The 26948-nt window shown below is 46.7% G+C and overlaps 1 protein-coding gene across 19 annotated transcripts in view; it reads right to left on the reverse strand.

Annotated features, from left to right (window-relative positions):
* The window catches only part of MICAL3 (microtubule associated monooxygenase, calponin and LIM domain containing 3), a 245086-nt gene that overhangs the window by 88699 nt on the left and 129439 nt on the right, over positions 1 to 26948 (reverse strand). For 17 of the 19 annotated variants that reach the window (XR_002344151.1, XR_002344152.1, XR_002344153.1 and 14 more), the window contains 6 exons: positions 8503 to 8842; positions 6449 to 6656; positions 4050 to 4166; positions 3556 to 3657; positions 2877 to 3032; positions 1485 to 1585 (listed from right to left, as the gene is read on the reverse strand). Coding sequence is in view for 16 of the 19 variants with exons in the window: in XM_021092508.1 (XP_020948167.1) it covers positions 1485 to 1585; positions 2877 to 3032; positions 3556 to 3657; positions 4050 to 4166; positions 6449 to 6656; positions 8503 to 8766 (948 nt within the window). In the remaining 3 variants the exon portion in view is untranslated. Of the gene's footprint in view, positions 1 to 1484; positions 1586 to 2876; positions 3033 to 3555; positions 3658 to 4049; positions 4167 to 6448; positions 6657 to 8502; positions 8843 to 10067; positions 11224 to 13676; positions 16297 to 26948 lie in introns of those variants that run through there. The other 2 variants (XM_021092509.1, XM_021092510.1) reach the window with 2 other exon arrangements.

Raw genomic sequence — 26948 nt, forward strand, 5'->3', positions numbered from 1 at the left:
TTTGGAGGTTCCCGGCACAGTGAGCCAAGTCCTTCTCCTCGAGTGGGACCTAAGCTTTCCAAGTGTCCCTGCCAGCACTTTCAGCTGTCACTGCAAGATGTAAAAGCCAAATACAAATACTCAAGTTGGTCCTGCAAACTGCTGTTCAACACTGAGGAGGTGGCCACCATGGGTTTAGGATTTAGTGGCACACACAGAAGGCATGACACCTGCCCACTTAAGAAACAAAAAGGAAAAGTAAACCAGTAATTTGGCACTCTAGATTGTTCCTACATGATGCCAACTGGTTCTAAGATGGTGGATTTAAGTCTTAGCTTAGTCCCAAGACATACCGACAAGTTCACTGGCTATTTCTTACCGACAAAGCATCCAACCAAATATATCTTGCTTGTGCTGTGGGCAGAATGGGCCATACACGCTGCTTTGCCCTGTTCTCCTTATACGCATGAAGGACCATAGGGCTGAGAAATAGACATGAGGTCCAGGAGTAAGGAGACTGGCTATGGGCAAAGCTCCCCAGTCTCCCAGCTCCTTGCCTGCAGACAAGGCAGCAGTGTAACCCAGACAAAGTGACCTGACTCATCATCACCCTGCAAAGACAAAGGACACCCTGAAATTCAGCTGTGAGTCTGTGCTGGGAACAGCACAGGCCGGAATCAGCATATCTGGTGCCTCTTCTATTCACAGATCATAGGGATAGTCATTCTTATATCCAGACCAAGACCAAGTAAGACCAAAGAAATTCTCTTCTGCCTGTGGTTCTCTGATTCCACATTCAGATCATCATCTCAGGGAATGTCATACAATTACTCATCTGGAAAAAAGGCCTTCCTGGACCTGATTAAGGGTGAACAAGAGCCTTCATTGCTAGGCCATGAAGAGGTCTAAATATAGCCTGATGCAGGCGGCATTCCAGGGACCTCTGTAACCATATCTGTAGTAAAACCAGAACTGTTCTCAGGCACCCATAAACACCATTATTGCTTCTTGGTCAAACTCCCTTTCCTCTTATCACCCACCCCAAAAGATGGCCTATTAACCAACTAATAATCAATCACACAGAGAATTCACCATAACCACAAACCAAATCACCTACAATTAAACTGAATATTTCTGCATGAAATGCTATCTGAGATTTGCTTGGGAAAACCCAATGGCGGGAGTAGGGAGTAGTCTGGGGCACTGCTGAGACAGTGCTGGCCACGTGCTGAGGACAGTTAAATCTGGATAACAGGCACATGGAGGTTCATTACACAAGTCTCTCCACTTTTGTTCACACTTGAAAATTTCCACAATAAAAGATTTTTAAAAATTAATCTAAAAAACATCAGAGAAGTGCAAAATGCATGGTCTCAGGAGATAAGTTAGGCACTCCTTTTCATTCTCAGGCAGGATAAACTTATCAGACAACAAAATTCTTTCTCTTGGTAATCACATGACCCAGTACAACAGAAAAAGTGGTTAAAGAGAAATCTACCACTCACATGCAGTATCACCCCTTTGTCCAGTAAACTCTGCTTCTTGGCTGTCATAACAAAATAGTGAGTATCATCTTTGTAGTAGACAATGTTCTCCAAATCAATCCCTGCAGCAGAAAACAAACATGCACATACGGGTTTGCTGAGATGAAGGTAGGGGTGGGAAGCCAGAAAGACTGCATCGCTCACAGAGACCTGGGTTAAGGAACTCCAGGCAGGGAGAGGGAAAATAAAAAAGACGTCTGGGAGGTTCCCGTTGTGGCTCAGTGGTTAACAAATCCGACTAGGAACCATGAGGCTGTGGGTTTGATTCCTGGCCTCGCTCAGTGGGTTAAGGATCCAGCATTGCCGTGAGCTGTGGTGTAGGTCGCAGATGTGGCTTGGATCCCACATTGCTGTGGCTCTGGCAGAGGCTGTGGCTACAGCTCTGATTAGACCCCTAGCCTGGGAACCTCCATATGCTGCTGGTGTGGCCCTAGAAAAGACAAAATAAATAAATAAATCGATTTTAACATTCAATAAATAAATGAATAAACAAATAAACCTCTAGTATGAGGGTCTGAGTCAGTTCTCAGGTTAAGCCTCTTTGATAGTCATCAAGGCAACAGGGAAATCAACCTCCTAGACTCTCAAGAGCAGGACCAACAACTGGACATCTGAAAGTAGAGAGTGTACTACTGGCTTTTTAATTCAACTAATCTAAAAAATAGATGCAGGAGGAAGAAATCACATTCTAGAAAACAGATAACTAGAATTTGCCACACATTTGGTTGCACCAAAATGTCTACATTCACAAGCCATCCTACAAGAATCTCATTTCTGAGAGTTCCCATTGCGGCGCAGTGGAAACAAATCTGACTAGTAGTATCCATGAGGATGCGGGTTTGACCCCTGGCCTTGCTCAGTGGGTTAGGGATCTGGCATTGCTGTGAGCTGTAGTGTAGGCCAGAAGCTGTAGCTCCAATTAAACCCCTAGCCTGGGAACTTCCATATGCTTTGGGTGTGGTCCTAAAAAGCAAAAAAAAAAAAAAAAAAAAAAAAGAATGTCATTTCTTTCTAGCATGTGCTTTCTTTCAAAACCAAACAAACTCAGGAAAAAGACGACACACTCCACACCTAAAGTCAGGTTCTTAATAAGCCCGAGCTCCCAGCCAACAGCGTACTGTCAGGCACCACCAGGCAGAGCCATGCCTGGGGCATGGTTGGAGGAGAGTTGGTGGAGGCAGGAACAGCCAGGCTCTGTGACGAGGACATAGGACACCAGAGCAGGGAACAGAGATCTGGAAGCATTATGCTCAGAACAAAGAACGGAGTGAAGAAAGAGCTGAAGGGTAAACAACATGGCAGCAGCATCATCCACCACCCACCCTACCAAACCGCCAGGAGAAAGAGCCCAACCTGTGGCCTCCCTCAGTTCCTGGAAAAATTTTTGGTTGAATATAAAAGCCACACCACTGATCTCTTCCACTTTGGCTTCTGCAGTTGTATTTCGGTTAATAAAATTTGCTGTAATGGCAATGGCCAGCTTGCCCCGAAACTCTTTCCGACGAAATCCTGAAGGGGAAGAAAGATACTTTCAGAGGTGGAAAGCGCTGGCTAGAGAAGAAGGAAGATCATGTCAAACAGGAGGGGTGCTGGTGAACAGAGCAGGGCATGTGGGGGATGGGAACCAATGGGAAAACTTTAGGGCCGCTCTCCTCTATCCGAAAACAAGGTGTTTACCTCCCAAAGAATGTAAGAATCCAGGAAAGACATCAAAGTTGCCCACAGTAGCCTAGAAATCTGACAGACCAGAATGGTACTCAGGACTAGCGGTTCTGTTGAATGAACAGGAATGCCACTACTTTAATAACTTAGGCTTAACCCTGCAGAGCCAGCCGCTCATGAGTAGCTGGTCTCCTGGTGACCTGGAGCTGGTAGGGCAAGGCCAGGCCTGCCATTCAACCAGACAAGCAGTGCAGAAAAGGATTCTGAGGAGTGTGGATTCTAAAGACACAAGCTCTCGCCCAGGGCTGGGAGAGGATGACCCTCCCCCTGCTGTGAGCTGGGCAAAGGAGAAAGGAGCATTGCCCGATACCTTCCAAGGTGTTCCTGCGGCCGTCTCCTCCAATGATCACCTCAAATTCATATTCTGATACAGGGTGGGTTTTGGGGTGCACCAGTGCCCGCCAACCTATCCCTGTGGACCAAAGTCAAAGTGAAGGTCATCACTGAGACCAAATTCATTTATCTTAGACATCTCTCAATACCCCAGTGCACAGCCCACACAAAACTCCAAGCCAAAACCACACCAGGTGTAAGAGCACGGAGTACAAACCAAAGAAAGAAGCCTTGAAGAAGGCTCACAAAAGAACATGTCCCACCATGCAACTTCTTGTGACAAATCCAGTAACAAATCCTCTAACTTCTACTACTGTGGCAGAGGCCTCCCATCAAGTCTAAAGTCCCACTACAAACGGAGAAGCCCCTTTAACCAGCTCTGAAAACCACCTGGAGACCCCTACGCCCTTCTCCCTTGATCTTTTTTCAGCTGTCAAGGTCCTTTTGTCCCTCCCTCATTTGTCAACTCACGTTCATTTTCTTGGTCCTCAGGAGGCTGCACAAGTCCTTGGAATTCCACGTTGACATGGATTTCAATGCCTAGGATCAAGGCTACTTTCAACAGTATCAGTTGAAGCTGACGGATACCTGGGTGAACAAGGTCACACGAGTGAGGGCTCCCTGGAGAGAGGACCTGTCAGCACCACTGCTTGGGCTCCCTCCCGCCTGTCCACCGAGCAGTTTATCCAGATGCTCAAAGCTGCCTACAGCAGGAGGCTTCTCCAAGCCATACTCCACGGTGTCTTCCTTTTCCAAGGGCAAATACAATTCCACATAAGCAATGCTCTAGGGAGACATGCAGTGCCATGCCCCCCGTCTTGGGTTAGGTGTTTGAAACAGACAAAAGCTCGAGACAGCAGACTATGGCCCCAGGAGGCTCCTTCCCATCTTCCCTGACTCAGCACAGTGACCTAGCAGAATCTATAATCCTTGCAGGACATGGTATTTACCCCGGGATGCAGAAGATGCCTCCCTGACTCCGGCCACACTGCTGCCTGAATCTCCAAGGCACCTCTCTCATCTACTACCTCACTGAGCTCACACATTCTTATATGCTGAGGGGGGAGCCTGAGTCCAGCCTTAATGTCTTCCCAACCCCTTCCCACCCCTGGTCTACAGTGGCAGAAATTACAGCTCAAAATGATTGAAAATCTTGCTCATAATCATAGTGAGACTGATTTACTTGTTCAATGTCCAATGAGTAGCTTCCAGGTGCCAGACATGGCAGCAGCCCCAGCAAAACTGAGATCAGAGTCTGGTCCCTGATGTGGGACCTTCTCTGCTCCAAGACAAACTCTGGCACACAAAAGGCAAACAGCTTCACTGAATTAATGACTCTTGGGCCTCTCTTTTATTACTATTATTATTATAAATTTTATTGGAGCATAGTTGGTTTACAACGTTGTATTAATTTAAGGTATACAGCAAAATGAATCAGTTATACATATACATATACCCATCCTTTTCTCCCCATAGAGGATTCTACAGAACACTGAGTAGACCTCACTGTACTATACAGTAGGTCCTTGGTAGTTTTCTTTTTCTTTTTTTAATGTATGGCTGCAACTGCAGCATATGGAAGTTCCCAGGCCAGGGACTGAATCTGAGCTGCAGCTGCAACCTACACCACAGCTGTGGCAACAAGGGATCCTTTAACCCACAGTGCTGGGCCAGGAACCGAACTCGTACTTCCTCAGCTACCTAAGCCATTGCAGTCAGATTCTTAACCCAGTGCCCCATGGTGGGAACTCCAAGTTTTCTATTTTAAAACCCTTGGTCCTCTCTTAATACCAATTTACCTGCAGTCTGTGACTCATCTGCTAGAATACCCAGTAATCCTCTTCTATTATCTCCCCTACCTACCACCCTCTGAGTCACAATCCCAAGTCCCAAAGACTCATTAACCCTCTGCTAGCACACATTTTATACTTGCAGACAACTGAGTACTATGATGCTTTATACATTACAGCGCAACGGATGGATAGCGTGCTTCCTCTACTAGTGGAATGTGGTGTCTGTTGGCCATTGTTTGATAAACTGGCACAACTGTTTCTAAGGGCAAAAGGTTCAGTAGTTGAATATATTTGCAGGACACATCTGGAGGAGCTCAGAACAAAAGTTCCTTGATAAGTCTTCCCTGGAATCACTAAGGATCATTAACGATTCCAATAAACAAGACTAACTTCATAAAGTAGACATGGTCTATACTGAACCATTTTTCAGACTGGCCACTTAATGGACAGGAGAACAAAAGCACTGTCTGTATCAACTTCCATCTCCTCAGGCACAGGCCCACACTGAGCTTGGAGGGGAAGGAATACAGCAAGAGCCATCTGGCTGCAGACCTCAGGAGAACCCCCTAACCAGCAGAATCCTATTATCCACTTGCCATTCACAACCAGACCAGGGCCCTGCTTCTTTTGGATCTGTGGGTTCCCCAGGACTGTCCCTGGAGCATTGCTTGCATATTACAGAGAGCCACTACACCTTGTGCTTCTCCCACTGGACTGAGAATCAGCAGAGGGTCAAAGCCCATACTGGGGGTCTGCTTCCTAGCCTGGCCCCAATGCTTCTCCACCCACTGCAAATGTTCAGTAAGATTTAGCTTAAGATGTTAAGTCAGAATTCCTTAAGCTAAACTCACTGTGCAGGAGACACACTGGTAGTTAAGAATCGTAGGTTAAAGAACCATTGCAGTGTAGGTGTTCTGACTCCAAGCAGAGTGTGTTTTCTATACAATAGATATTAATAATATCAGAACACACTGGGCTTTTGAGTAGGAATTCCTCAGTTAATCTGCCTGTCTCTTTCTCCTGAAATGTGGGTACAGGGTAGAGGTAGGATCCTATAGGAGAACTAGTTTTACTTACTGATGTGGTCGATGGCTCCAGCACAGAACTTGCCATAGAACTTCTTGGCACCCAAACCTCGTAGATCGTGTATGGTGAATGGCCAGAGATGCAAGACATTGTTGCGTGAGAAGGCATCTCGTTTCTCAATAACAACCACCTTAGCTCCCAGTAAAGATAAATCGATGGCTGTGCGGAGACCACAGGGGCCAGCTCCAATGATGAGACACTGAAAAACACACAGCTGCTTTCAGGGCAAAGGCAACATCTCTTGAGTGCGTAACCATCATTCCCTAAAGCCCTCCAAATAGGGCTATTCTCCCCATTACCAAGAAACTTTCTAGCCCATGTCAGGCCACAGTAGAACACCTGCAAAAGGCTTACGAGGAAAACCGATGGGTGCTCTGGATGGAGAAGACGTAATTGTTAGTGCTGGACATAAACTCAGAGACCATCACCTTGCAGATCTGCAGCACATTTAAATGGGGCATTACTGCAACAACCTATGTGAAAATGACATCTCATCTTTTTCCCCCCCTTTTTCAGGGCCACACCTGCATCATTTGGAAGTTCCCAGGCTAGGGGTCGAATTGGAGCTATAGCCACCAGCCTACGCAACAGCTACAACAATGTGGGATCCAAGCCACGTCTGCAACCTATACTGCAGCTCAAGGCAATGCTCATCAACAGGAGAAAACCTTTTGCAAGGTTTCTAAGCCAAGCAGACTTCTGTCCAAGGAGACACAGATTATTAAATACACAGCCAAGCAATCTTAGAGTTCTGGACTAGACCTACCACTTGAAAGATTCCCAGGAGGTAATTTTCATGAACCAAAGTTTTATGTGCCAAAAAGAGTCCTAAATTCACTATCTTTCGACTGAAAATCCAGGGAAATGATCTTAAAGATCCATATTCTAGAGAAGTACTCAGGGTGACACTGCACACTTAACTAGTTTACATGCATGTTCAGAAGAAAGACATGCACTGTTTTTGGCTTTGAATTCCTTTTATTCTTTCTTTCTTTCTTTCTTTTTTTTTTTTTCCACAGTGACAGCAATGTCAGGTCCGAGCTACATCTGTGATGTCCGTTACAGCTCACGGCAATGCTGGATCCTTAACCCACTGAGAGAGGCCAGGGATCAAAACCACATCCTCATGGTTACTAGTCAGATTCTTAATCCCCTGGACTACAATGGGAACTCCAGAATTCCTTTTATTCCTAAGAAAACTTCAGAACTCACTCATTAAAGTCATGTCTTTGAATTGCTTGCATTTTATGGATGAATATCCACTCAAGTGCAAAGCCATGTGGGAGGCAGGGAGGTCTCCAGGCACCCACACTGGACAAATTAAGGCTCGTGAAAGGACATTAACAACACAGTCATGCACATGAGGTTGTCTGCCACTCCATGCCCCTGCTAGCTTTTCCAAACTTCTCATAAAAAGAGCTCTCACACGAGGAGGAAAGCAGGAAGCGTATTATTCCTCCTCCGATTCCTCATACCTCCCTCCGCATAGATGACTAGACATCTGGAGTCTTTGCCCAGGCCTACCTGTTTCATGGAAACTCTATTTCTCTAGATTGTAAAGAAACAAAGCCCTTGCTTTGAATATGGATGAAGAGGTTTGGACTGTGGAAAATCCCCAAGCTCACAAACACTCTCTGCACCTTCCAGACGCCGAGTTTGGACTCGTGACTTTGTAAAGGGTATTCTAAGCCAGGCAGCCATGGTCAGAGAGGAGGCTGACAGGGCCCGGCTACTGCTTTGCTCAGTGACCTGCACCCTCCTAACAGTGTGAGACTCAAAACAGAGCTTCAGCAAAATTAAACAGTCCCTATACCATTTGGTTTCAGGGTTTTCCTTCAGTTGCTAGAACCCTGAATGCTCCTTTGTGAATCTGTGGAACAGGACGAGGGCACACGGAATGGTCAAATGAACACAGGTAACAAAGTCACAGAGTTTCAATGCAGTGACTCTGCTTCCCTTTCCCCAGGCCACTTCCACCCACTCCAATCTTTCCTTGTCCAGTAAGATCCTTAGGTCAATGACCAGGCCTGGGCGGCCAACCCCACCTTGGTGTTGGTGCACGCTTTCCCCTTCTTGTAGTCTTTGTGGCTGCCCCGCTTGTCCAGCTTTGCCCAGAGGGCCTTGGCTCTCCAATAGTTAAGTTTGGACTTGAGCTTGTGGTAGAAGGAGCGGTGGTCCTTAGGCTTCAGCTCCAGGTGGTCACAGAGCTCCTGGAAGGCCTTGAGGGTCCCCTTACAGGTGGTGGCCTGCACAAACCGGTCAAAGAGGACATGAGCACGGTTTGTTGCCTCATTCTTACTCTCCTCCATGTCTCCCCGCTCTCGGCACCCCCAACAAGCAGGGCACCGGGAGGGCTGCTGATCCACCTGGCACGGTCACGTTAATCTAACAAAGAAAGAAAAAGCAACAGTTAGCAAACCCAAGTCTGCACCTACATTTCCTAGGAGATACAACTGTTTTTCAGAGTAGAGTTCCTAAGTGTTATGGCCATTCATTAAACAAATGTAATACTCAGTATGCCTTCTACACTCCAGGCGCCGCCTGAGACACTGGGGGTGGAGAGGAGGACCGTGGCTGCTCTCGAGGCTCTTACAGACTCCTGAACCGACTCAGAGGTGCTCTGCCAAGTGTCAGAGAGAGAGAGAGGCCCAGGGATGTGGGGACACAGGAAGAGCACCTAAGTCATGGAAGGTGGACCTCTGAGGGATGACAGCTGAGTCCCTCGAGATGAATACATGTCAGCTGGGCAGGGAAGAAGTGTAGGACATGGGAAAGGAAGTAGAACAGGAAGGCTTGCGGGGATTTTTACCAAGCAGAGTCAAGAATGACTCCCACTGAGGATGTGGTGACCCCAGCCAGCAGATTACAGACAGAAGCGCTGTTTGTTAGGGTGGGGTGCAAGCTCCTCCCTGACCCTGTTGCGTTTGAGCTGCTTTAGTGAAGGTGCTCACGAGGTGATCGGGTGAGTCTGAAGCTCGGGGGCACAGCACACAGGTGGCAGCTGACCTATGAAGGCCAGTTAAGAGTCATGGGAAGGTGCTGGCAGCCAAAGAAGAGCTCTCAGAAAAAACATGAGGCTCAGTGGGGAGAGGTCTGAGAGGGCCAAGGTCAGGACTAAGGCACTGAGTCCTGTCAGGCGGATGGCACGTGGCAGGTGGGAGGCTTTGACAGCCATCCCATTTTGCCCAAGAAGAAATCTGACAGCAATAACAATGCTGTCTACACCTCCCACCTATCAAAAACATCCAACCTACCAGCCTACCTGTACTGGAAGAAGCTTCAAGAGGGAGCATGTGCTCCTTGACCCACTCCCTCCCTTGGGTCCATTTCATCATTTTCGTACCACATGTATTTATCATCACTACTTAGAGTTATTGCTAGGAGGTGGGAGGCAAAGGGCCAAAGGCCAAAACAGGAAGAGGGGAGAAGCAGGCCAGGGCACCTACTGTGGCTCTGGGTCCACTCAGCCAGACCCTGGCTGCACAAACCCCAAATGCCTCACTAGGCCTCATTCTTCCTCCAGTAAGACAACGGAGTCAGAGTAGACAGTCACAAAACCTCTTCCGATTAGGAGTTCAATGTGAGAAAACCCTGACAGCAGTCATAGTACCCGCTCCTGGTGCTCCAGTCAGAACGGTCCCTCCTGGGCGCTTTACCAACTTCCCGTCAGGTGACAAACAGGGCCACATGGAGTCTGCTTTAAAGAGGATCCACTCATGGAGACGGCAGGAGACAGACGAAGGGAGTTGCGGGTCCACAGTGCTCAGAAAGGAGTAAAAGCGACCTACTAGTTAGTGAACCAACCCCAGGGCAAAGGGAGCCACCAACCTATCTGCTGATGCATCTGCCTGTCTTCCCAATTCCAAAAGAACTGCCATGGAAGAGACCAGGTTCTGTCCTGAAGCTCCTACAGAGGGTGAGAATCCCCCTTGTGACACAGAAATAAGATTCTGCTTCTCCCCACACCTCACTGTGCATTACAAGCTTAAACTAAACCAACTGGAGGTAAGTTTTGTTTCATGAGCGAAGGTAATACCTAAATACAAGGAACTGCCATTTTCCCCTTTTGTTTTCTATGTTAGCAGACATGACATTCTTCATGGATTGTGTGTAGAGGTCCAAGCTGAACATGGTAACTCTTTAGCTGAAACACACTGATGTGGCCTCTCATCTCAAATATCCCACTAACTCAACAACCCCCTACACACATTGCTAAAAACCCAGCATGTCCCAATATCCATGTGGCCAAGAGTCCAGTGAGAAATGGAATTAACTGGAACTAATCTTCAGTTTCTCCTAAAAAGCTTATTCTCTGTAGCAGTAAGCAAAATATTTTAAGGTTTCTAAAAAGAGCCCATTCATTTTCTTACAAGTCAATGCTTATCTTAAAACGGGAGAGTCAAAAGATGGCTTGTAATCAACAGGAAAAAAAAAACAGATGTGTTTAGCTGAAAGCAGAAGAAAGGGTAACAACTAACGACCAGAAACAAAGGTCCTAGGGTGCCTGCTCCACCGGGCCCTCTTTGCCTCCTGCCTCCTTTGCGGGGGGCTTCTGCAGCTTCCTTTGCTTTGCCCTTTTGGCAAGCAGACAGCGTTCATGATCCTGACCCTGCATACCTAACACAGCTGACTAACTCCACCAGAGTCACACTGATTGGAAAGCTCTGAATATCCCTGCTCCAAACTCTCTGCCTCTTATCAACAAAGAAGATGACTGGGAGTTCCCAATGCGGCACAGCGGAAACAAATCCGACTAGGAACCATGAGGTGGCGGGTTTGATCCCTGGCTTCACTCAGTGGGTTAAGGATGCGGTGTTGCTGTGAGCTGTGGTGTAGGTAGGTCGCAGACGTGGCTGGGATCCCGCGTCACTGTGGCTGTGGTGTAGGCTGGTGGCTACAGCTCCAATTAGACCCCTAGCCTGGGAACCTCCATATGCCGTGGGTGTGGCCCTGAAAAGACAAAAGGCCAAAAAAAAAGAAGAAGAAAGAAGATGACTGAGTGTCAGGACTGGGAGCACTATGTACCCCATGTCCTAGCTGACACCAACACAATACCCCTGCAACATCATTTCTAAAAGCCCCTCCCCTGTCACACACGAGTGCTCACTTGCCCCTAAGAGCGCCTCGCATTCATTTTCAAAGAATTCTGAGTTCAGGCTAACACTCCCCTGTTTGGCTCTAGCCCACCCTGGCTGAAATTAACATTTGCTTCCAAAAAGCTGAGCATTTCCAAAAGGTGTTTCCAGACAAACACCTTTAACTGGCCCCCAATCTGTCTGTGGATGAAAAACACTTTCAAATTAACAGGTTCCAGCCACTCCCAACAGCTGCACAGTGCACAGTACCCGCTTGTAAGCAGCAAGCAAATGCCCAGTGACAACCTAAGGGTTCGGACCTGCAGGTCACTAATGATGACAGATAAGTGGAGGTAAGTCAGTTCTGGAACAAGGCGGCAGGCACCCAAGGTAAGACGACACGAGATCAACTCCCTGGGGCTTCCTCAGCTTTCCTCCCTTGCCAGCCAGGCGGCCGCAGCAGGAAAGCGCTGGGGAGTCTGTCCTACAACCCTGCTGGCTGGCCTCACGTTGCCAGCGGATGACCCGGCCTCCAGGTGCACACCCAGAACAGCTGGGGAGACTGCGGAAGGGCCATTCCTGCTATGGCCTCACGCCCTCATCCCTGAAAGTCAAACCTCTCCTGGACCGCCCTGCGTGCTGTACATCCCAGTAGCCTGGGAAAATCAACATTCATAGTCACAGTAACTGACAGACTAGGAAACCTGGATGGAAGGTGCCAGAAATCCTGGGGACTGAAAAGCCAAGGTGTAGAAGGACACACAGGGGAGAGGAGCCCGAGGAGGGATGAGGGAGAGGTGAGGCCAGGTCCTGGGCTTTGGCGCAGTTTCTGCCGCTGATGAGGGCCTGTGTGTTCTGTCCCCTGGCAGCTGACTGCTGACTCAGAAGCACATTCCTTGGCTGTAGAGGAAAGTGCTGGAGAGACAGCCTATGAAGTACATGCGGGAACAGAGTTTATGTTTCTATTTATAAGAGTAAAATTGTCACTGACTCACGGCTGGTTTGAGAACGCTCAGTCTCTAACTCTTAGAATAAATGAATGATTATTTGTGGGTGGGGGAGATTTAGCTTTAAAAAGAGAATCAAAACAAGAATTACACTTCAAGAGTAAGAAATCAGAGTTAAGTTTGGTTAATTTTTTCCCTAGCCATGGACCACTAATACACCAGCAGGCGCACCAATCTGACTCAGGAAGGAATCCATGAAGTGTTCTTTCCCTACCCCCTCAGTCAGAGACGCGCGCGACTTGTCTAAACAGACCTTACAAGTGAGGCATATGGGAGGGCACGTTTTAGAATGTCTTCGGGAGGAAACCTGGATGACGAATGCACTTCAGATTACAGAGATTCCTTTGTGTTTTGAAGAAATAAGAACCAAAGTGGCCAACTGTCTTGAGTTCTTGACCAGTCTTTCTGCAAAAGGGCCGCTCAGGCCACCATCATCTGTGGATGGGGACCCTGAGTCAGACCGTCTGGGAATGAAAGGCCTTGTTGCTGCTAATAGCTGCCGAGCTCCGGCGCTGAGGTAAGCTTCCCTGGGGCCCTGGCAGTTCTTCCTGAGGTCCTTGCTTCTGCCTTTGTCCCATCCTCAGCTTTCCTCTGACTTTCAATCCTACTGAGCAACAGGAAGTCAGCACCACTCCCCTGCCCCCTACCCTGGGTTCCTCCCCACCCAGTGGACCAGTTCCTCTCCCACCTCAGAGCCTCCTGGGACAGGGACCAGCTCTCTGCAGTGACAGCATGACCTGCGGTGGAAGCACTCTAGTCTCTGCAGAGCTGAAGAGGGGGAAGAGCCCCTGTGGGGTCTTCTGGGGGTTCCGAGCAGGGCATCAGCCATGGCCTATGTTGCTGGGGAAGTGGAGGAGAAGTGGATGGATGTAGAAGCAGCTACATGGAAAGTCCTGGATGAATGTGACAGAGGAGAGTTGCAAGGTGCTACCAAAAAGGGCTATCAAAGACTTCCATCCAGAGAGCTATTTCAAGTAGAGCAACTAGCAAGAATGTAGCGTTTTTGTTACTAATTCTCACAATGCCTTATTCTTGGCTATGGAGCAGCCCCCTCTAGAGGATCTGAGAAGAGTTTGGAGCATGACCTTTGGGTTTGCTTTCAAGTCTCCAATTTCTTTCTTTTTTGGCCATACTCACAGTAAGCAGAAGCTCTGGGGCCAGGGATCAAACCTACACCACAGCAGTGACAATGCTGAGTTCTTAACCATTAGGCCATCAGGGAACTCCTCAAGTCTCCAATTCTGAAAGACACGAACCCCTTATGTTGTAGCTTCTCAAAACATTTTATTTTGCTTTCTTTGCTAGTACCTATTTGTTCAGGAAAAACACCGACACAATTGACAAGTGAAATGAGTCAGAAATGAATTGACCTCTGCCTTGTGACTATCACCCCAAATAAACACAAAAAAGTTCAAGTCAGAACCAAACACCAGAAAACACAATGGCTGACACCAATGCAAATGCCAATGCCTGCCCCAAATAACCTGGAAAAACAAGGAGTTGAAAAGAACAGTGCCAAGCCCCTGTGTCTCAGGAAGTATCCTTATCTGCAAAATGAAGGTAATGCCCAACAAATCACAGGTTCTGCAGGAACTGAGGTAATGAATGCAAAATGTTCAGCAGTGAGCACTGAGAACATTACAAGACCCAGTAAAGGGCAGTAGCAGTATTATTATCTACTAGTTTATAATCCCATCAACAAAGGTTACCGTCAGCTAAATAAATGCTACTTGTAGAAGAGAATGAGAAAACTCAAATAGTTCTGTCTTTTGAAAGAAAGAAAGATGGTGAAACTTCCTTTGTTCCACTCTCTCTATTCCGTCTCTCCTAGAAGGTGTGGTGACAGCTTCGGGCAGGAGGGGCTAAAGGAATAAGACCTGTGTCAGCAAGTTGCTGCCAGACATTGATGTTACAACAAGAAAGGTGTTTTCTAAACAGTTACTGGAGGTCAGATCCATACTTTACCTCCAACCTCACCACAATCTGTTACCTGCAACTGCAGACAGGAAATCTCTGCTTAAAGAAGTTTTTTAAAAGTCACACAGCAGGAAAGCAGCACAGCCATGTTGTGTATCCAGAACCCAAGGCCTGAGCCATTATGAAGGAAGAACCATCTTGAGAATAAAGCTTCAGAAATAAGAGCACATCCATCAGGAAAAGAGCCTGAGTGAATTTAGTAAGGACATGCAGTACAAGATTCTTCTTCTCACACCTATCACTGTGTCAGCTCCTCTCATGAGTGGAGGTAAGCGGGTGTCTGGTGTCACAGTAATTCTACAAGTGGCCATAAAAGGCTGAGCACTCCCAGCTACAAGACACCCCTTGGGAGGCGACTATGAAGCACTGCTGAATCACCCCATGTTCCTCCACTCACTGCCTCCACTGGACTCGGGGCAGGGCAGGAGGCAAACCCCAGCTGCCCACCACCAAGAGTACAGAGTTGCAGAGACCAAAGGACCAAGGCCTTCCCTCCTACACATCAGAGAGCATTGTTATGATCCAGGCCATCCAGGTGAGGGCCTCTGGCTAGGGAGAAAGGCTCCATGAGGCTGTGGGAAAGCACAGTCAAATACTATTTTTCTCCACAAGGGCGGCTCCAATCCACTTTGCTCAGCACTATGATCCCATTCCAGGCATAGTAGGTGCTCAAAGAGGTTTTGCTGATGAAAGAGCTACCCAGCCACCTGCATGTGTGTAGACTCAAGAAGTGGCCTGCCTGGCGGCGGCACCTAACAACCAAGAGCCCACTGCTGGACAGGTTCCCAGAGATCAGCAAAGCTGCGGCAGCCCAAAGGGGTACAAATACCCCCATAAGACAGCTGCAGAACTGTGGGGTGGCACCTCAAATACCTCCGCTCCCAGGGGCAGAATCTGCCTGGAAAGCTGGAATGTTGCCCAAACACACAAACCACTGGCAACAGACTGTGGCAGCGAGTCTGGGGTTTCCTGGTTGTTTGGTCTGCCAACTGCCAGGAATCACAAAAATCCATGTCAGCCAAGGCTGGTGGGATCTGAGGGATCCCTTTAGTCTGATCAGTCATTCCACACCTGCCTCTTCTATGTACCGCCCTCAACAGCTCCAATGACAGGCACCTTCTACCTTGTGACACAGTCTCCACAATCTCTGAGCAGCTTGAAACGTTAACCTCCCAAGGATGCAATTTCTAGGTGGAAGACACAATCATTCTGCCCAGAGTCTTAATTGTTGGAGGCATCCAGAACACTCCCATCCCCCACACTCCTTCCTCTTTTACAGGCCAGCCATCCAAATATTTGCTATCTCCTCAGTTCCTCCAACCACTTCTCTTCTGATGTGGTTTTCAGCTTCATCACCTTCTTGGCATTCTTCCAAGAGCTCCTACCATTAACGCCAATACCCATCTCATCTGCCTTTGCTCCTGTGACGATGGATAGACAGCCGTCCACACACCCACCTAAGCAAGCCTGCACCTGTGCGATCCTATCCCCCTCCTTACTCCACGACACACTGTCTCCTGCATCAGCCCTCCCCCCAAAACTGAACTATTCCATCAACATAAACTTTTTCATCTTTAAAACCCTGCCCTGTCCCCATCCTCTCTGACGGGTTTACCCCACTCCCCAAAAGAATTGTCTATCCTTGTGGTCACGGTTCTGTCCCCTGCTGACCCACTATCTAGAACCTACAACAAGCAGGCTTCATCCCCACCACTCACGGACATATCTCATCACACACTGTCAAACACATGCCTAATGTCCCATCCCAGTCCCCCCCAACCCCGCCAACCTAAAGCAGGGGTCACAGCCACCGCCTCTTCTTGCTCCAGGGCACACCCTCTCAGTTCTTCTCTTGCCCCTCCAGCCACTCTCTTGTGTCCTCTGCTGGTCCGTCAATTTCTATACATTGAAATGGCCATGGCATCCCTTAGTCTTTGGGTCTCTTCTCAATCTACATTCACTCCATAAACATTAGTGGCTTTCAAACTTTTTAAATAGTACACACAGTTTTATGTTTACACAAATGCAATTTTCAAAAACTGTCACAATACAAAATTGACCTTTACCCCTGAAATATTCTGATGTTTTCTATTCTATCTCATTTTTGTAAATGGCTGGTCCCCAATGTATTGCTTTCATGACCCATTAATGAGACACAACCCACTTTGAAAAACTCTGCCCTAATCTCCTCCAGTCCTACGGATTTAAGCATCATTTTATGGTAAAGATAGTTGATGCACAAATACTTATTTTCTCTCTTCTGCTCTTGTATAACCAATTGCTCACTTGACATTTCTACTTGGATGTTGGACAACCATCTCAAACTTAATGTGCATACAACCTTGACTCCCATTCCTCCGAGCCTGCTTCATTTTACCAAAGTGTACCACAATCATCCACCCAGCTGCTCAACTTAAAACCCTCAGAATTATCATAATTTCTGTCATACCCCACTGTCAATTCTTCAGTAACTTTTGTTAAAATATAGCTCAAATTTAACCATTCTTCACCATCTCATCCTCCACTGCCCTTATTATCAAAGCCATGATCATCTCTCACTTGGATTGCCGCAAAGCCTCTCCCTGCTTCCATCATCCAAACTCCACCTCCTCCCGAATATTTTTTAATAGCAGCCTGGGCATTCACTTGATGTGAGTCAAATCGCCCCCACAGCTTCCCATCTCAGAATCCAAAGTCCTCACTATGGCCAAAAGGCCTAGGGTGACGGGCCCCGCTCCCATCCCCCACACTCCTTAGGCTCTAGCCAGACTGGCCTCCTTCCTGTCCACCAAGTACCCTCAGCCTTGGCCACCCGGGGTCTCTGCCTAGGTGTTCCACCAGATGGCCACACAGCTTCTTCCTCACTTTCTTCAGGTCTCTGCTCAAATGCCACCTTACCAGAGAATCCTTGAAAAGAGCCCACCTCCCTGAAAAAGTACCCACCTTCTTTTCCTCTGTATCCCCCTCACTTCAATTTTTCCTCAGGCAACTTGTTACTGCCTGACTCCATATACACAATTCTTTGTTTACTATCTATCTTGTCCAGTAAATATAAGCCCCAAATGAAAAGAAAAAAGTTTGACCAGACCATGCTCCTAGCTACTGACACCACTATACAGAACAGCTCCAAAGTTGTCATCACTGATGTGCTGAGTCCAAAATGTCCTCCCTCTGGGTATTTATGTGGTTTATTTTCAAGACCCATTGGGACCTTTTAAGTATCTTTACTAAATCTCATCTTCTTTGATTCAGCCAGAGCCATCTGAAGCTCCCATCTTAGCATAAAAGCAAATATTCTTACAATGGCCTACAATGCTCTGTAACGGTATTTCACAAAATTTTGGTTTTAGAATTCCTTTATACTCTTAAAAATATGGAGGACCAAAAGAGCTATCAACATTTATTGTACCTGAAGCTAAAACTGAGAAAATTTCCATATTTGTTAATTCTTTTTTTTTTTTTTTTTTGGCAGTATCCACAGCATATTCCTGAGCCAGGGGTCAAATGCAAGTCACAGCTGTGGCAAAGCCAGATCCTTAACCCATCGCACAGGGGATGGGGAAATCAAACCCGCGCTGCCTAGAGATAAGCCAGATACTCACCCCGCTGTGCCACAACGGAAACTCCTATTAATTCACTTTAAAACAACAATCCATCATATAGTAACATAACATTTCTTTTCATAAAATACTTTTCAAAACAAACACTGAGTGGTTAGAGTGAAATGTTTTACACTGTTGCGAATCTCAAAGTCTGGCTTAAGGCAGCTAGATTCTCATATCTGCTTCCTGCACCCCATCTACTGCAATGCACACATCTTGTGGCCTCACTGGATAGCACACAAGAGTGGGAAGACAGTCATCTTCACCTCAGTATCATCAGGAAAGGTCTCAGGGGACTCTGAGACCGCACCCCATACCCTCAACCTCTCTCACTTCCTTTTACTGCTACCCCTGCTCAGTCCCCAGCCACACTGGGCTCTGTGCTGCCCCATACACATGCACACCTCTGCCCCAAACAACTCTCCTCAGACCCATTCACACATTCAAAACTATCACTGAGCATCTATTATGTGCCAGGCACTTCACCAGGCTCTAGAAATAATCCAGCAATCGGACGGAAAACCTCTTCCTCCAAGGGTGCCAGCCCTCTGATGGAGCTGATAGGTGTATGACATGCTCTCACCACCCTTGGCTGTTTGTTCAAGTGTCACCTCATCAGTGTGGCCTTCCCTGACCGTATCACTTAAAGCTGACTCCCCACCCTGCTTACCCTCTGTTTCCCCACCAAAGCACTTACCACAATTCGATGTGCCATAAATGCTATTTACTATTTGTCTTCTTTTCTAGAATATGAACTCTGTGAGGGAGAGCATTTTTGCGATTTTGCTCACTGCTGTTATCACTGAACCCAGAACAGTTCCTGATTCAGAGCAGGTGCACAATAACGACCTCTTGAATGAGTGAATGCATAGGTGATGTCAGGGGTTCAGGCAAAATTCTGTTGGAATGTGAGACTAAAGCCGTATCAAATGAAAATGGACTGAGCACCACAAAGTTGGCAGCAGAAACACACAAAATCCAAGAATCCTACAATGGAACCTGGATGCCTTCGCCTTGGCCACACCTGCTCTGGACCCTCCCTGCACAGGCCCTGCCCAGCAGGCCCCTTTACCAGAACTAGGGCCTATTCCTGCCAGCCGGCGGGGGGGGGAGAGCCAAGACCTGGAGGCAGCTTTGTTTTCAGAGCCAAATAGTTTCAGAGTAACCGCCCCCTACGAAAAGAATCTGGTTTCAGAGAAGAGCGGTATCAGTGTCATGAAATGCTATGTGGCAGCCCCCAGCCCTCCTCCCTGGAAAGATAAGTGAAGGGCCCATAACCTTTCTAAAGCCAAGTTTTTGTGTGTGTGTGTGTTTAAAATCTGTACCAGAAACTCACACCACTGTCATCAGCCAGGGTGTCTGCAAAGGCACTGCTTCCTCACTCAAGGCTGACGACAAAGGGGAGCCACACAGCCCAGCAGCTTCTGACAAGGCTGCCTGAAGATCAACTGTCTGGGATCTCTACTTTATCAAGTCCACCTCCCTACTGTTATCTTGGTGGGAGCACCGTGATTTCTAGCTTGGACCATTACAGCAGCGTCTTAAACTTAGGCCCACTCCAACCCATCCCCCACAAGTGCCAGAGTGATCTTTTTAAAGAGGAAATGTAAATAAATAAATAAATAAATAAATAAATAAAATTTAAAAAAAATAAAGAGGATATGTGATCTGCTACAGCCCTCCACTGTTTTAGGAAATAATCCAAAGCCTCAGCAAGGTCTAGCAGCAGCCCGCTTCCACACATCCCAACACAAACCACTTTCCTCAGTCATGCTCGCAGTCTCTGGGATGCGCCTATGCTCACAGGCTTCAGATGCGGTCTCACTGCCCCTCACCTACCACTCCAGATGTGCCAGAGGGAGCCCCACCCAGCCCCTTGTTCTTCTCACCTGCACACATCCCTTCTCTCTTTCAATACTTGCCACCTGTTCTGGAATGATGTCCAAGACTGCCTACCCTTGAGCACGTGTGGTGCTACTGAGCAGGAAGAAGCATTCATTCCTGTACTTGTGATGGTGGAAAGGAGGAGAAAGATAAACGAGAGGCTCACATGGGCCACAACATGCATTGTCACAGAAGTATAGAAAGGAGAAAAAGTATGTGTGATGAATGCTTGTTATTAACTTGTTACTGATTTAGGGGGTGAGAGAAGGACAAAGAAGTGGCCAAAGCTGAGTTCCCTAAGGCATCTCTGGACAGCCCTGATTTCTGTTTTCAATTCACATTCCAGAATGGTATTTACCTTTTTCAGGTGCAGAGGATCTCTAAGTCACTGGTATTGTGATGTCAAAACTTCCAAGGGTCAGAGAGTCAAAAGGAAAAGACTCACCAGATGCCTACAGCATTCTTGGAGATGGAAATAGGGAAGGAAAGAGGAGAGAAAGCAAGTTCAGGGATGCTTCTGAGAAGACAGGCTGTAAAACAGGAGTGGGGTAAGACACAGTGGTTTCAGGAGGGAGGCAGCTAACAAAGCGAAAAAGATCTTAACTCTCCAACAAGATGGATGACCCCCACCCCCACCCCATACACCAAGCAAATGGACCAGATCTGTCTTGGCTCCAGGCCACAGAAGAGAGTGGGGCTAGCTGGCTCCAAGACCATGATTTTTTTTTTTTTTCAACTATTTTTCATGGAGAAAACCTCAGCTATTCTTTCAAAGCAGAAATAAAACCGAGGTGGTAAACATTAAATCAGCTCTATAGAGTATACCTTCCCTTCTAAATTAGTTAAGAGGATATGACACTGAGGCTTAATGATCAAACAGCCCTGGAGGCCAGTCCTCTCACTCTGCTGATTCTGGTTGAGCTCTGACACTATCAAGGGACTCTCCCTCTCAGCTACAGCCCCAACTCCTTCACGTTAGAGTGTCAATCTGGTTAGAAATAAAACATTTGGGAGTTTCCTGGTGGTCTAGCTAGCAGTTAAGGATCCTGTGTTGTTACTGCTGTGGTGTGAGTTTGATCCCTGGCCAGGGGATTTCTGTTTGCCACAGAGAGGGAAGAAGGAGGGGGGAGGGGAGGGAGAAAGGGAGAAAGAGAGAAAGTATAGAAGGAAGGGAGGAAGAAGGAAAAAAAAAAAAAAAAAACACTCAAAGAAAGGGAATAACAAGTTTTTTCTTACACATAAGGAATACTGCAAATTCCCCAAGCTACATACTCTGGCAGGTTCCTGAAAGGGTACAACCCACAACTTCTCCCTCCCTACACCAGCCCTGCCCTGGGAATGACCCCCTACCCACCCAGAGGGTGCTGAAATATAGCCAAAACTGGAGTTTCTTTTCTCCCAAAGACCAACTGCCAAAAACAACTGCCATGAGACCTTTGGGCTCCAAAATTCCAACTACTATGGCCTCAAAGCCAGCAACCTACTAAAGTTTTTCTACAGAAGACTTATTAATCTTTACTCAATTCAGCACCAATGAGATTAGGCAGTAAGGCCCCAAAAGGCTTCGTTCCACATCCACCCATGTCCTAAAATGCCAACACCGATGGCCAAGAGGTGCAGGGCTGCCTTTGTCATCCTTCTCTGCTCCAGGAGCAGCTGGCTTCAGGTTACACATTGTTCCTTGCCCACCAGTGGGTTTTCTAAAACTCTTGCCCAAGTTCTTATAGGCGTAGGTCTACTGCTACTTGACATGCTGGCTCTGGTACATAGTGCACAGAGGCAAATGCTTTGGTTTGCTCCACATCCTGAAATCTAACATCTGAGAGAACCCAAGGGCTCCCTAGGGGATACTTTTGGGTGCTACTCACTGCCTGGCCCTCCTGTCCACTATGGCTTAGGCAGGTCTAACTCCAGGGAAGCCACCCTCATGAGGAATGCCCCCCACCCTCTCGTGAACTCGGGGACCTCTGTGCCTGCAGCCACCACTCAGGACCACTCAGTGCCATGTATGACCAAGTGCTCTACGTGCATCTCACACTCTTTGGCTTCCCCTTTGGGGTATAGACTGAGAATATTACCTTCAGAAATATCATTCACTTTGGGACAGGGAAAAGGGAATGTATTTTGTTCAATTTGAATACTTGTTTAATCTAGATTCTGGACATCAGACATAAAGATGTTGTTAAAGGTCCTTAACTAAGCACCACATGTTTCACGAAAACATCTAACCAGAAGCTCCAGAGCACCTCAGATCACAGGAATTCAATAAATATCATGCTGGGATGACATCAGGAGGGCAACCTGACTGCCTTCCTCCTATGGGCAATTTAACCACTTGCTCATATTAATGCTCAATCCCTGTAACAGCTAGTGACAAGCACTGATGTACAACAGTGAAAGTGGATCAGATCTTTGCCATCATGAAGAGTGTGGCTCCAGAAGAGGAAGCTATCACAAATCAGACAGTGAACAAAACTTGTATCCTTTTTACTGCAACCCAACTGGATAGAGTAGCGTTTGGGGTGGGTGAAGGCAGGAAAATCTGTTTACCTCATTTTTCAGTCATCTAGATAATTCTGAGAAGAAAGCAGAAAATCTACAGACAACGTAATCATTACTTAAGCTCCTCTCCCACTGAACCCTCAAGCTGTTTATAAATGGACATACTGCAAGAGTTTAATTTCACCAAAATTCCCGCTCACCTTGTATTCTGGGTGTTAAAAGAGCAGTGAAATGGGAGTTCCCTGATGGCCTAGTGGCTAAAGGATTTGGCATTGTCACTGCTGTGGCTGGGGTCTGATCACTGGCCTGGGAACTTCCGCATGTCTCAGGTGCGGCAAAAAAGGAAAAAGGGAGGGAGATAATAAAATGGCTAAACAGCTAAGGGGAAAGAGTCATGGGATTCAAATAAACAACAAAACTGGGTAACCTAGCCTCAAGGGAGGATTATTCCTTGTAGATATTTCAACCAGGCCAGGGGCTGGACTCCCTGGGCAAAGCGAGTGCAGAGGAGCGAAGTGAGAGCCACAAGCTCCCATGTGCCAAATTCCTGACATCAAGACCTGGAGGATTTGGCCAAGAACCATAAGAATTGGAGCAGGAAGAGCAGCACCGGGGCAGGAGAAATGGACAAATGGTGCCATGCTTAGGGCTGGAGGAAGTGTCTTTCCGAAGAGCTTTGAGATATGACTTACATACTCTGAGAGTCATCTGTTTTTAAGTGCACAATTCAGTGATTTTTAGTAAATTTACCAAGCTACGCGACCATGGCCACAGCACAGTTTTGGAAGAGTTGCTCTAATCTAAGGGGAGGTTTTTAATAACTTCCAGATCTGAGTGCGACAGTTTTAGTCAGGGTTACCAGGCTGATGAACAGAAGGCCGTGCTTCAGCCAACGCAGCAGCATGACTGACACTTGGAGCAGCCACGGAAAGGAAGCCACAGCCATCTTCCTCCACATGAAAAGCTGGGCTTCACCTGTGAGACCTGGAAACTCATACTATTTTCTTAAAAAGTAACTAATGCTAAGAACAGTGCTTTCCATACTAAAAGGAAGAATCCGTTACCCTGTTTACATTTCCTGGCACCTGCCCACAACCTCTCAGCAGTGCTGGTGCACAACTCTCTGCTCCCAGTGGCAGATTTGGAGTACTGGAGCTGAGGACTCAAAAACACTCCAGTTAAACCTTGAAACATGCATTGTCCCTTTGTCCTGACAGCTGTTATGCTATGTCGGTGTAAAGAACCAGATCATGAATCTCAAATCTAATAATTTTCCAAATCACTGCTCAAACAAAAGAAATGAAATTTATGGGAAAAGATGCTCTGGACTCTAAAACATAAATGCATAGGCATCTTAGAGCCATGTTACCCATGGGATTATAGGGTTTTACATCCTATAACATTTTGAGATTGATGTTAGCCAACAGTTGTCAATTTTTCTCCCTATGTAGATGTGAGCAAAAGCAGCAATAAAGGGTCAGTGGTGTCAGAAAATCAGAAAAGGGTAGTGGACTGAAGATCTATAGCATCCCCACATACACGACTGACTGCCTAGAAGTGTGCCCCCTGCCCTGAGTCCGTTCTGTGGCCCTCACCTTCAGGGCTCTAGGATGTCCATGTCCTCCTATGGACAGCCTGGCTTGGAGAGGGAGCAATATGACTAATAGCAACCTAAAGCCACTCTGACAAAGGACAAAGGACTAGACATCGGACTCTCCTCTCCTGGTTTCTTCCAGATGGTGCTCTGGCTTCTGCCACCCTGATGGCATGTCTGTCCTTGGCCCTCCTTCTGTTTCATTCTCCATCTTCTTTCTAACGCTGCCCAGGCATCTCCATCAGAGTATGTTGGGGCACCTGCAAGTCACGTTAATCAGAAATGAGCTCTTCAGGCGTTCCCGCTGTGGCGCAGTGGTTAACGAATCTGACTAGGAACCATGAGGTTGCAGGTTCGATCTCTGGCCTCACTCAGTGGGTTAAGGATCCGGCGTTGCCGTGAGCTGTGGTGTAGGTTGCAGACGCAGCTCAGATCCCGCGTGGCTGTGGCTGTGGGTGTAGGCTGGCAGCTACAGCTCTGATTGGACCCCTAGCCTGGGAACCTCCATATGCCGCAGGAGCAGCCCTAGAAATGGCACAAAGACAAAAAAAAAAAAAAAAAAGAAAGAAAGAAAGAAAGAAAGAAAAGAAATGAGCTCTTCACATGCTCTCCCAAACTTGTTCCTTGTCCTGAATCGCAACCCAAGTAAAACTGCTACCCACTCAGCCAGAGTCCCAGGGGTTGGCCTCCACATCTGCCCTATTTCCCACTTTCTTCTCATTGCCCCCAAAATGGGAGGTAGGGACTACACTGTGCAGAGCTGCAGGGAACACAAAACAGTACAGATATGCTGCCACCTGTTCTCCCAAAATCTCTCTCCACACAGCCCCTCCTTTCCAACCTCATTGCCCTGAACTTCATTATCTCTACTGGACTCTACCTAGATCTCCTCAATGGAGATGCTGCCTCAAAGGTGGTGTTTTTTATTTTTTCTGGTAAAAACAAAAACAAAAAACCAGATAGATAGATAGATAGATAGATAGATAGATAGATAGATAGATAGATAGATAGATATAGAAAGAAAGAAAAAAAAACAAACGTCATTTTTATGTGAGTGGTAATTCAGTGGCATTAAGTACATTCACAATGCTATATAACAATCACCACTACCCATCTCCAAAACTTTTCCCCAATATAAACTCTGTTCTTGTTAAATAATAATGTCCCAAGTCCCCCTTACCTGTCTCCCCTGCTAATCTCTATTCTACTTTCTGTGTCTATGAATTTGCCTATGCTAGGTAACTTATAAAAGTGGAATCACATAATATTTGCCCTTTTGTGTCTGGCCTCTCACTTAGCATCATGTTTTCAAAGTTTACTGACATTGTAACATTTCTTTTCATGACTGAATAATATTCCACTGCATGTATATGTTCCTCAGTAGACACCTGGGTTGTGTCAACCTTTTGGTTACTGTCAATAATGCTGCCATGAACATGGGTGTTTGAGTTTGTAGACCCTGTCTCAGGTTTGAAACTCTAATTCATATACTGCATTTCTTCCAAAGTGAGCTTTCTAAACAAATTCAATCACTATCTCCCCCCGCCGCCGTTTACACATTCTGAAAGACACCATTTCACTGACAGACTAAATTCTTCGGCTGTTGGCAGCACCTGCTTTGCCTCCGTCCTCCTCACTGCCTGCCTGCCGACAAACCCTCCACAGTTCGCCACATCTCACTTTACTACCTACAACATGCTCCCCCCCCCCCCACCATGAACACCATGAGTCCCCCTGGTCTTCTCTGAAGCAAAGTGAACAGCAGCTATGAACCGATTCACCCACCTAGTGGGACTTCAGTTTCACAACTCCTCTGCGCCTTCTCTATACAACTCTGGCCCTTTCTTCTCTAGGTACAGACCTTTCCTCTGTTCCCCAGCTCCTCCCACTAGACTATGCTCCTGGAAGGGAGCAAGGGTCTCTTAATCAGGTTTCTATCCCTAACATTTAGCAGAGTGCCAGACCCACAACAGACATTCAGATCTCTATGGAATTTTTTTTTTTTTTTGGCTGCACCTGGGGCAATCAGTTTCTGGGCCAGAGACAGAATTCGAACCACAGCTGTGACCTACACCACGGCTGCAGCAATGCTGAATTCTTTAACCCACTGTGCAGGCTGAGGATCTCACTCGACCTGAGCCACTGCCGTCAGATTCTTAACCCACTACACCACAGTGGGAACTCCTCTATGGAATGAATTTTTGATTTATGAGTATGCTCAAGATAAGTTGTATTTTTAAAAAGCAGTAGAAATACTTGTGAGTTCAATATTTTATTTTTAAAACCACATATAAGTTGTGTTGCTAACTTCCAATCTTACAACATATTAATTCCCCAAGAAAGGAGCAATAAATAACCACATTTTCCCCCAAAAGTTTCTCACTTCAAACATGCCTGAGCCCTCATGTGTTACACTTCTGAAGGAATACACCTCCTTAAAGCCAAAGGGCTACTTGTAACCAAGAAAAGCATAAGATTTATACAAAGAATAGGCAAAGGATCTATACAAACCAATGAGAAACAGACACCCAATGAAAAATGAGCAAAATATCTGACTAGGTATTTTACAAAAGAAGACGTTCAAACTGCCAAAAAGCATCCAAACAGGTGCCCAATGTCATTACTTGTCAATAAAATGTCAATCTGAACCACAATGAGAAACTACTGCAAACCCATCACAATGACTAACAGCCAGACACTGTTAGAGTGTAAACTGTACAACAACTTTGGAAAACTATTAAGTAGTAGCTCTTGAAGATGAATATACATCTACCAGAAAACTCAGAAATTCTACTCTTGAGGAATATATCCAAAAGAAATGAATGTCAATGCTGGCCAAAAGACAAGTAC

This window comes from Sus scrofa, chromosome 5 (assembly GCF_000003025.6).
Source record: "Sus scrofa isolate TJ Tabasco breed Duroc chromosome 5, Sscrofa11.1, whole genome shotgun sequence".
NCBI lineage: Eukaryota > Metazoa > Chordata > Mammalia > Artiodactyla > Suidae > Sus > Sus scrofa.